The sequence below is a fragment of the Pygoscelis adeliae genome, unplaced genomic scaffold (assembly GCF_000699105.1).
Source record: "Pygoscelis adeliae isolate BGI_AS28 unplaced genomic scaffold, ASM69910v1 Scaffold197, whole genome shotgun sequence".
NCBI classification, from domain to species: domain Eukaryota; kingdom Metazoa; phylum Chordata; class Aves; order Sphenisciformes; family Spheniscidae; genus Pygoscelis; species Pygoscelis adeliae.
In genome coordinates this window covers 2,366,180-2,377,518 of record NW_008825105.1, presented here as the reverse complement: position 1 = coordinate 2,377,518, position 11,339 = coordinate 2,366,180, and the positions used below count along the sequence as shown (strand labels likewise).

Below are 11,339 nucleotides of genomic sequence, written 5' to 3'. Positions count from 1 at the left end.
GCACAAAAATGCTTTTGTGCATCCCCATGTGCTGTGTGTGATTCAGGAAGCATGTGGAGCCTGCTTGGTTTGTGTCTGTGCTAAAGCACAGTCCCTGTGCAAAGCTCCCAGGGCTGCTCCCTCTCATGCACGCTTCTTGCACAGCTCCCTTCCCCTGGCCCCGTCTTCCGTGGGTACAAAACCACCCAAATTTGGGGGATTTGGGTCTGAATTCTGCATTGTTTTGCAGCATTTGGACAACTGCCTCTTTCTCATCGTGTGCTTGGCAGAAGCACTGTTGTCCCATGTCAGGTACGAAGCCACCGATGCATCCTTGCTCCCTTGCAAGCAGCTCCTATCTCACCTGAGCAGTCTAAAACCTGGGGTGGTTGCAAAGAAATGAGGCCAATTGATAGCGCAGGGTCAGGATCCGGCTCTTGCTTAGCCAGCATTGAGGCTGCGGCCGCAGCATGCCCATGCCCGCAGGGAGGGTGCTGCCAGGCACCCCACGGGAGGGTGCAGGGGTGCCTGGAGAGGAGGTGATCGCCCCGGGGCACGTGCTGGAGTGGTGTTTGCCCGTGTCTTGTTGCAAACTGCTTTGCTGATGTGCCCCTTTGTCGCTCCAGGCAGGGAGCCTCGTCCCGGCAGAGCCTGATGCCAGGCCCCCTCCTCACCCCTCGCTGTGCGTTTTCAGCTATTTCCAGCTAAAAGAGGCTTGTAGGGATTAATGCAGTAAACAAGGCAACCAGGGGATCTGTCTTGCTGACAGCGCTGTGGCCGAGGTGATGGTTGGAGGCTCAAGGAGGTGACGTTTACTAAGAGATGGGAGAGATTTACTGCCTGCCTGGCACCAGCTGAAGACAGATAACGACGTGGCGGCTCGCAGGCTGTGACGTGGCAGGACTTGGGGACGTTGGCGCGTCCCCCCGTCTCCTTGGGAGGGATGTCTGTGGAAGCCGTGGTGTGCTGGCGGGCAGATGGACCTGGCCGTGCCTGGAAAGTTTGATCATTAAGGATTTATTTTTTTTCCCGTTTTTATCTCTGAGGTTGAGAGGGATGGTGCTCCTACGTCATCTCCCTTGCAGACATTCCCCAAATGTTCAGCTGATGATCTGGGGACATGTCTCTGTCCCCACAAGGGCTTTCCAATGCTGCAGCTTCCCCAGGTAGTCTTGTGGCTAATGCATAGGCGTGAGCTTGGTAAGCAGCAAGAGCATGCAAGAAAACTTGCCCGTGGCCGTGGCCTTGGGTAGCTGAGAGCTCCTCATCTTTCCCGATAGTATCAAGAAATCCCCGGCACCAGGAAATGCTGAGCAGGTCCTGCAAACCGCTGATCTCTTCATCTTCATAGTAATGTGGCATTTAAACAAGCAATATTTCAGGGCCAAGGTATTAGTGGAGGCAGCTGAAACCACGACATGGCAAATGTCCTAGGAACTGTCTTTAAATTATCTGAATTTGTCAGCAAATAAATTCTCTCTTGAATGTTTCCTTGACAGATAAACAGAGAGGGGAAATAATGCACGATGAAGCAAATAACCTGCCTGTGCTGTTCCCTGAGCTCCTGCGCTTTGCATGGCTTATGCAAGTGTCCCATTTGGGGCTCTTTTCTAGAGGGACTTGTACTGACTTTCCCCACGAGCTTCAAGTTTGGGTAGAGACCAACAGGCACAGAGAAATGCCAGCTTTGCTTGCTTTTGCATCCCAAAAACCAAACCGAAGGGTCCCACCACCGAACAGGACAGCTCATGGCTCTCGTTCACGTATGGGAGAGCTGGGAGGAGGGTGAGGCGCGAGGGCTGGGGTGGGCACCAGGTTTTGGGGCAATTCCCGCTGGCAGCTGCTCGCATTATCCCCGAGACCAGTCCTAGCACCCATCAGGACCTGTGCACTCCTTCCCCAGACTGTCCTGCTGGGACCACGATCAGGCAAGGACCCATCTCCCAGCTGCTTTTGCAGTAGGATCTTCTCAGCATCCTTCCCCACCTCCAAACTCCCTCCACCGGGCTGCATCCCTGACCCTCCCGGGTTGGGCAGGCTCCCACGGGGGAGCCAGCCCCTGCGCATCCCCGGCCAGCCGGGCTGGAAAGGATCCTGCCAGCCGCCGCTTCGTTAATAATTCACACACGTGCGGATGCAGACGGGGAGGTGCTGGGGTGCTGCGAGCGGACATGGAGGAGCCGATGGCAGCGCTGGGTTTGCCGGGCCAATGGGGTGACAAGGGCAGGAGGACGGGGCATGACTCGGGGCTGCGTCCCCCCACCTGCCGCCCTCACGGGGACCGCAGGATGCTCCCAGGCCCTACGAGCTACTCTTTTTCCAGGAGAGCTAATTAACGGCCTTCGTTTAGCAGGGCTGGATGGTAACTCTGCTTTGAAGCAGGGCTGGGGATTTCTCTGCGCGCTCACCTCCGCCCGACCAGGCTGCGGATAGATGCAGAGCAGCAACATGGGCGGGGGGGTAGAGGAGCTTTTATTTGATTTTCCTTCTTTATTTGTGTTTCTTCATATTCTTTTCCCTTTCTGTTTTGCTTCTCTCCGGTCTCTTCTTAATATGGGGTTGTTTTTTTTGTGGCACTGGCTGTTTTCCAGCACAGCGTGCCCCAGCCAGGCCAACGGGGGAGGATTTGCACTGCTTGCCTGGTAGTTAAGATGATAAAAGGCTCCTGTTGACCGAGGTCGGGTCTGAGCGGGCAGGGGCGTCCCGGCAATGCCTCTGCTTGGCTTTCCTTCAGATCCACCGGCTGTCCAAACGGGCACTGCCAGCCTTGCTGCGAGGGCAGCTCAAGCCCTCGTTGCAGAGAGAGAGATGTTTGCAGCGAGCATCCCTCACGAGGGGACAGTCCCTGCTCCCCAGATGGGCTCACCTAGCCCGAAAACGCAGTGATGGGTGCTGGGTGCTGCTGCCAGCACCCATGAGATTCGGAGATTCAGAGGTGACACCGTCCCCCAGCTCTCTGGAGCAGCACTGTGAGCGATTTTGATTAACTCCTGTTGAAAGCCGGCACTGGCAATGTGATGGGGATTGATGCTAATCCTGTCTCATCCACCACTTGAGAAGATAGCAGCATCTGTCCTCCGAGGGGTGCCCACGGAGGCTCATCATGCACTTGAAAATTAATTATCAGCCCTGTAGAATGATGCACGACCCCGCTATTATAATCAGTGGGGTCACATCTCTTTTGTGGCCCTAATCTACTGTGAGTTTGGTGGAGATTTATTGTCTCCATGTCAGAAACAAGCCTCGGCTTTCTGCTCCACGTTGGCCCCTCTGTGCACCAGCCTAACTCCTGTCTGCAAAAAGCAGCTGGGGCCTGGGGCAAGGTGCCCGACGGACGGCCCCAGAGACGTCTGCTTATCTGCAACGGCTCAGCTTTGGCACCGGAGCCGGCTTCTCCCACCGTGCTAAGCTGGTGCTGCTCGCTGCAAGCCAGAGCGACGTTTGGGAGGAAAATCCAGCCTCCACAGCCTGTGTTATCACAGCGGGTTGTATTTTACTTGCTGGGACCTGCGTGGGATTTGAGGTGCCTGCTAGGAAGCCGAGGAGCTGGGAAGGGACGAGTCCTGGGTCCTGCGTGTCCCCTGGGCTCAGCAGCCTCTGCGGGGCGGCAGGATGGTGCCAGGGGTGGCAGCGGGGCTGGGACATCCCCACGGGCTCAGCTCCCCTGGACAGTCTATTACACCCTTTTTTTTTAATGGGTAATTATCTTGACAAGATAGAGTGGCTTGTCTGCGCCTTGAGAGATGAATGCGGGGAAAGGCCCGAAGTTGAGGGAGAAGATTAATAGCCCTTGTCAATAATGTAGAAGAAAGGATAACTTGACGGGTTTCGCATGAGTAATCTCCACGTAGTCCAAAAGCATTTTCATAACTTTGAAGGATGGGCTATAAATTCACCTCCTCGATATCATCTTTTCTTGTTGGTCAGTTTGCTATCAATTTGCTTTAGTGTCTTGTCAGTGGCACGTTTCGCACTCCGTCCCGGCACAGGGACCTCCGAGCGCGTGGTTCTCGGGGACATCCCTGCTCGACGGAGATTTGCTCCGCATCCAGCGCTGGCTTCGTCCCACCTTCCCGCAGCGGGGAGGGAGGGGATCAGCAACCACTGCTTGCCTGTGCCTTTTCTGTCCCCGGCTCCACACGTTCTGTGCCCTGGTCCCCTGCAGTCACCGTAAATCCACACCTTGCATCAGGGAGCATCCGTGCATGGTGGAGCCAGAATTAATTTTGGACAGCCTTGGATGGCTTTCTAGGATGCCTCTGCCTCTCTGGAGGTTGAAGGCTGTGCCTCCGGCTCCCTGAGGAACCCTTCTTCCCTTTCACTGTCGCTGAAGGAGCTGTGGCCTGGCAGGGTGCCCGGCCATGCTGCAGAGGCAGTGATGGAGGTGCAGAGGCCGTGGCTCTCCGATGCAGCGTCACCCCATGGGAGACGCTTTCTTAGCTGTAATTAACAGCGTGCTACATTAATCGGTGTCTTTTGCTAAATGATTAACATGTTTCTAGTCCCATTAAGGGCGGTTATGACAGGAGAGGCAGGCAGCTGTTGCTGGTAATTACCAGATCCTTGCAGGATCCTGCAAGCCGGGATAGCCAGGGAGGCTGCAAAGGGCTGCGGGGTCAGTGGGGTGGGAGGGTGGCAGGGGGTGATGAGGGGAGCAGGGTGACAGGAGGCTTCGGGAATGAGATGGAGGAGACACAGCCAGTGATGGATACTGCCTGGGCGGTCCCTTGACACCGCTGATAGAGACTGAGCTAGTGCGAGCTCTTGGCAAGATGAAGGAGGTCAGGCCACGGGGGTGAGGATGGGACATCGATCACAGCCCAGCCCGCGTCCTGCTGGTGGACCTGGGAGTACAGGGATGTCCCATGGCACTGGGACGTGACAGCGCAAGGGCTCTTGGAAGCACAGCTGAGTGCCAGCACCCACATTTTCAGAACTACATTCCAGGGAAGTTGGTTGGGTATTTCCCCAGTGAATGAGTTTCTTGGCTGCACGTCACCCTCCTCCTGCCTGCAGAGGCCAGCTCACGTACCCCAAACCTTCCCGGCGTGCTGCTCAGAGGGGCTGGGGTGAGAGCCATAGCGTCCCCCGACTGTCCCTCCTGACAAGGGACACACAGGTGACGGGAGGACTTTCAGCTGGGGTAGAGGCTTGAGCCCTGAGCCCTGGCACTGCAGACACAGCTGGTGCCCTGGGCTGGCACTGCGAAATACATCTGCAATGTGGGTTTTGTTTTGGGAGGAGTTTGGTGGTGTTTGAGATGCATTTCTGTCCTGCAGCTCCTTCCTGGGGCATGCCTAGGTCGCATAAGCTTCCTGCTGGGAAAGAGGTGCCCCGGCTGGCTGATGGGTTTGTAGCTTTGGGAATGGGGTTGGAGTTTCCAGCTGCTTCGGTCCAGAGCGGGCTTGTCTGCAAGGGTTTGGCTGCAGCAGAAACGTCCCTGCGGGGAATGGCTGGAACGGCAGGGAGATGGCAGCCCTGCTTTACGTGTATCCTCAGACCGAGAGCGGATCGGCCAGGACTCCTCGTACGAGCAGGAGGGCAAGGTTCAGTTTGTCATCGATGCTGTCTACGCCATGGGGCACGCTCTGCACGACATGCACAAGAACCTGTGCCCTGGCAAGGTGGGGCTGTGCCCCAGGATGGACCCGGTGGACGGCGTGGAGCTGCTCAAGTACATCCGCAACGTCAACTTCTCAGGTCTGTCCGTCCCCGGGGGTGGTGGGGAGGAACGGCCCCGTGGGGCTGGGTGTCTCAGGTTGTCCCCCCGTTATGGGTCACACAGCAGCACCCACAATTTATTCGTGTTACCATTTGGCACCCACCGCACTGCAAATGCTGGGTGCAAAGACAGGGTGGTTTTGCAGCAGATCAGCAGATGAGGAGGTCTGAGATTCCACATCTCCTAGGAGCCTTTGGAGAGTAACCCGGCAGCAATCCTGCCCTCACCCTGCCATCCTGCCTGCCTGGCCTCTCCCCTCGCCTGCTCCCCACTGCCGCCTCCTCGCATCACGGCTGGCAGAGGTCCCGCTGAATCACGCTGCTGTGTCCTTGTCTGTCTTCAGATCTCCTCTGGAAATGCATCTTCTCCTCTGCTCTATCTCCTTAATAAACATTTTCTGTCTTGTCCTCCTTATTACTTCTATTTATCTCCACTCTGTGATCTCCTCTGCAGTGTCTCTTTAATTTATTTTTCCCTCTTGCTTGATTTTTCTCTTCCTTCCTTTCATTAGTGTTTATCTGCACAGTTCACTTAACTTTAAAGCTGCTTTTTCCCCCTTTCTTAAAAGAAGCAGTAAACCGCCTGGTGTAACAGCGCTCGGTGCCTGGCATCGCTCAGTGAGCTCCGGCTCCTGGGGGCATCGGTGGGTCGATACCATAAAGTCCCTGCACCAGCTTAGGTTTGGGGCTGGTTTTCTTTTCCCCAGTTGCTTCCTCCACCCTGTGCCTGTGCTGGCATGGCCCTGGCAGCTTGTGGCACTCCCAGCACTGAGAAACCCCAGGCCAAGGGGGAAGCATCAAACCAGAGTCCCCTTCGACACCATCACCCAGGGCACCCCGTGCTGCTGGGTGCTGCGGGTGCTGAGCCCTGCCTCTCTTGCAGGCATTGCTGGGACTCCTGTGACATTCAACGAGAACGGAGACGCGCCGGGGCGTTACGACATCTACCAGTACCAGATCAGGAACTCCACTCCTGAGTACAAAGTCATCGGGCAATGGACCGACCACCTCCACCTAAAAGTAAGGCTGGGGGCTGGCTGGTGCCTGCGGCGTGGCCGTGCACTGTCTGTGCCAAGGGGAAGGTCCTGCAGATTTCTCCTGCACCCATCGAGGCCACGTAGGGTGTAGCAAACCTGACTGGGAGGCAGGGAGCCCACGGGTGCAAAGTTAGGCAGCCAAACTTGGGGAGGGGTCAGAGGGGAGGGTGTCCCCCAAGTACACACTTGTGGTTCAGCCACGGTGACCCACCATCAGCATGTGTGACCGTATCCCGCAGGCTCTGGCATCCGACTTTGCAGCTCTGATAAGGGAAGGAGAAGCTAGGACAGAGCAGAGGGGGTTTTCCCAGGGAAGGAGGGACTTTGTTTTGGGTGTTGAATCTTCCCAAAAGGCCAATGGAGAGCTTCACCGCCTCCCTGTCCCCATGCTAGGTAGGGCTGGGGTCCTTCATGGGATGTACTGATGGAGCGAGGGGCCGGATCTGGGCAACACTGCTGCTAGCAGAGGTGGGGCATCCCCCCCTGTCCCAGGGATGCTTGACATGCCCAGCTCAAGCGTCAGTGGGGCTGGTGCCATCTTGCCCCACAGGTGGAGAGCATGCTGTGGCCGGGGGGCGGGAGCCAGCTCCCCAGCTCCATCTGCAGCCTGCCCTGCAAGCCAGGTGAGAGGAAGAAGTTGGTGAAGGGCATTCCTTGCTGCTGGCACTGCGAGCGCTGCGATGGCTACCAGTACCAGCTGGACGAGTTCCACTGCAAGCGGTGCCACTTCAATGAGCGGCCCAACGAGAACCACACCAGCTGCACCCCCATCCCCATCATCAAGCTGGAGTGGAGCTCACCCTGGGCAGTGGTGCCCGTCTTCATCGCCATCATGGGCATCATCGCCACCCTTTTCGTGGTGGTCACCTTCGTGCGCTACAATGATACACCCATCGTCAAGGCGTCGGGGCGGGAGCTGAGCTATGTCCTGCTGACAGGCATCTTCCTCTGCTATGCCACCACCTTCCTCATGATCGCCGAGCCTGACTTGAGCACGTGCTCCTTGCGGCGCATCTTCCTAGGGCTTGGCATGAGCATCAGCTACGCCGCCCTGCTCACCAAGACCAACCGCATCTACCGCATCTTTGAGCAGGGCAAGAAGTCGGTGAGTGCCCCCCGGTTCATCAGCCCCGCTTCCCAGCTGGTCATCACCTTCAGCCTCATCTCGCTGCAGCTCGTGGGCGTCTGCATCTGGTTCATCGTGGACCCGTCCCACTCTGTCATTGACTACGAGGACCAGCGGACTACAAACCCCCACTTTGCCCGGGGCATCCTCAAATGTGACATTTCGGATCTCTCCCTCATCTGTTTGCTTGGGTACAGCATGCTTCTCATGGTCACCTGCACTGTGTATGCTATTAAGACCCGCGGGGTCCCGGAGACCTTTAACGAAGCCAAACCCATCGGGTTCACCATGTACACTACTTGCATTGTGTGGTTAGCCTTCATCCCTATATTTTTTGGGACGTCGCAGTCGGCGGAAAAGGTAAGGGAGGAGGGGAGAGGTCTGGCTGGTGACCCTGTGGGCTGCAAGGAAGGGGGCTGAGAGAGGCTGACATGTCCTAAGCAAGGAAGGGCGCTTCTCTGCGGTCCGGCCGGCTTGGGAATCGTGGTATGAAGCATTGGTTTGCAAACCTCTTGCTGTACCGGGGAGCAGAGACCACTGCCTCCAATCCCATTTTCCTTTTCCCATTTTTTGTGGTTTTCCTCACTCTGTCCAACTTTAAACTCTGAGTCAGACTTGTTTCATCTCCTCCCTCTCCCTCTGGTTGTCTGTGCCCCATTGGCCCCGTTGCCCCTCTCCGGACAGGGTAGCCGTGGGCAGCACAGGCTGCTGCCGTGTGGGCTGGGGGAGGACGAGTCCCCGGGGCAGATCCAGGCCCCCAGTGTCATGAGCACCATTTCTGCATGGAAAAGGGACCGAGCGCTGCCCAGCTGGCTCCTTTTCCCAGTGCTGAGTCAGTGATGGAGGCTGGAGAGATGGACCTGCTCTCCAAAATCCCTGAGAGCTGGAAGTAGCAGAGGGCAAGGGCAAAGGAGAGGGAGCAGAGCAACCCCTTGGTGTGTCCCCTCCCTCGTCGGGGCGTGCGGGAACTTGCGGCTTCTCACTCGATTACCGTTTCGCTGTGATTTTAATTAACACCTATGTGTTTGGCAACACAGCACCGACGACAAATTGCTCGGCTGAGCTGCAGCGGGCAGGGTGGCACAGAGCTGCAGGGAGAGCAGAGTGGCTCCGTCTCACTGAGGGGCTCGGGGAGTGAGCATCCCCTGCAACTCCAAATGTGACTTTGCACACAGCGTAGACGAGGCCAGGCCAGATAATCCCAGAGGTGGATTTGTGCTGTGAAACAACCTGTCTGCCTGTCCTCCTCCCCGTCCTCAGCTCCTGGAGGTGCTGGTACCCGCGGGACCGAGGCCAGCCCGGATGAAGCTCCGTGCTCAAGTGAGAGGGATTGAGAACAAAGAAGAAAAATCTCATGAATGAGACCCAAATCCCCTTTGCCTGCCAGCCAAAACGAGAATCGCATTGTTGTTAAATGCAAACAGCTCACGCCTGCCAGCCTGGAGCTGCCTGTGACAAATAAACCTCGGTGTTGCTATTCCCTGGAAATCCCTGGGGTGACCCACCGCCTGAATTCCCTCTCTGGACCCATCACGACTGGGATAATTTCCCCCGAGCGTATCCCCCATGATGCTAAACCACGGGTTTTGGAAACACCTATTGCAGAAGGGCGGGGGGTGGTTTACTGGGAAAGACCAGGAGATCTTTTGCTGTGGACACCAGAGTTTCACGTGTGTCCTGGAGAGCTGTCTCTGCTCAGAGCATGAAACCCTGGAGCTCAAGGAGGCCAGGTCTGCACAGGCACCTTTAACCTTGGCTCAACCAAAAAGTCTCTACTAAGCCAGCCCGTGCTGGCTAGAAGCATGAAGGAGAATTAAAGGAAATAAACGGAGCCTTTTGCAGCATTTCCATTTTGATGACATGGCAGGGGAGATACTAACAAGAAAGCAGGTTTTTTAAGAAATTATTGCAAAACAAAAGCTCCCTTAAAGCCTCCTTAATGTGCTCGGCATACTGTGGGTAATAAAGATGGAAATGATAATGATTGTAGATTATGCGCAAGGTTGCTCACCTCTTCACTGCAGCTTGTCATGGGATAATTTAGGGCTGCCGAAAGCTGGCTGTCAAGCAGCAATTCGACAATAGGCTGTGCCTCACTTCGGGGGCTTGTAATGTGCAGGGCTTCTCTGTTATTAAGCTGCTAACAAGCTGATTAGAGGCAGAAAAAGTGATGTTCCCAACTCCCCTTGGACGCAGCTCTCTTTCTTAAAGCCTGCTGCTGCCGTGGCGTCCGCTGAGCAATCCCAGGAGGATTTTGTGGTGTTTCGGCTCGGCCATGCTGCCGTGGGATGTGAGCTCTGAGTGTCTCCAGGCTGCGGCTGAAGGGCAATGGATGCGCTCAAAGGGGCAGCTGGAGGAATCGGCTGCTCAGTACTGCCTCGATGCTTCAGCTGCTGGTTTGCAGTCTTGGGGAGAAAAAGGTCAAAAAGGTGTCGTTACGCAGCCTGCACAGAGGATCTGGCTCTGAGCATGTCCATGGGATGAAAACTGGGGGTATAGGCATTGGGCATCACCCGGTGGTGGTACTGATGCTGCACGGGATGCTCGGCAGGGCATCTCCAGGTCGCTGCAGGGAGGGATCCCCTCGCCTTTGCCCCGTTGCTGCCGGGACTGAGGCCCCACTGGGCACCGCGGAGGATCAGCACACCTGGGAAAAGAAAAGCCAGGAGTGTCGGCCGGGCCGTTGTTCTCCTCATAGAGCACGGCTGGAGTTTCGCTCGAGTCCTGAGGATGCCACGGGGCGGACCCACACCTCCAAACACTGCCCGGCACCTCTGCCCTGACCCCATCTGAGCCTGTGGCCAAGGCTGCCTTATGGTCTAGAGGAGCTGGATAAAAGTCTCCATTTTTATTTTATTTTGCTTTACCTCGTGCCTACAACTTTGCATGGAGGTGGCATCTTATTATAACAAGTCCCCCAAGCCTTTTCTCAAAAGAACCTCTTATCTCTGCCGATCCCAGCGGATTACAGAAATAGCAATAAAAGAGGATCTAAAGAAAGAGACAATTTCCTGCGCTGATATGGCGGCAGCTGAACAGTGGTGTCATTGTCTGGTTCTCTGTTTATCACATTTGCTTTCAGCAAGGAAAAAGAAGGAGAGAGGAAGGAATGAGAAGGACTGCCCAGTGGTTTGTTTAGCAGCGCTGGATGAGGGTTGAGAGGGTTTTCCCTTCCCCGGCACCCGCGGCGGTTCAAAATCTCTCGTCGCTGGGTCAGGCCTGCATTTAGAGGGGGGGGGGGATTACAGAGACTTGCTTTTGGACAAACACAAGCTGTGCAGGGCTGTGCCTTGAGCCTGGGCTGCTCCTGCCAGGGCAGGACGGGCTCATCCAGCCCTGGGGCAAGTCTGGACACAGCGCCGGGCTTGGGGACTTGTGCTGGGTCATTTAGGGTTGCTGCGGTCCCTCGACGCAGCGTCATCGTCCTGAGTCAGAGACAGGCTGTGTTCTTTGATCCTATCCATGAAGCAGCAGAT

The 11,339-nt window shown here is 56.3% G+C and overlaps 1 protein-coding gene across 2 annotated transcripts in view; it reads left to right on the top strand.

Moving 5' to 3' along the window:
• The window catches only part of GRM4 (glutamate receptor, metabotropic 4), an 18,552-nt gene that overhangs the window by 1,062 nt on the left and 6,151 nt on the right, over positions 1–11,339 (top strand). The window contains exons 3-5 of one of the 2 annotated variants that reach the window (XM_009327409.1): positions 5,479–5,679; positions 6,584–6,720; positions 7,288–8,251. In XM_009327409.1, the coding sequence (XP_009325684.1) occupies positions 5,479–5,679; positions 6,584–6,720; positions 7,288–8,251 (1,302 nt within the window). The remainder of the gene's footprint in view (positions 1–5,478; positions 5,680–6,583; positions 6,721–7,287; positions 8,252–11,339) is intronic. The other variant, XM_009327408.1, reaches the window with a different exon arrangement.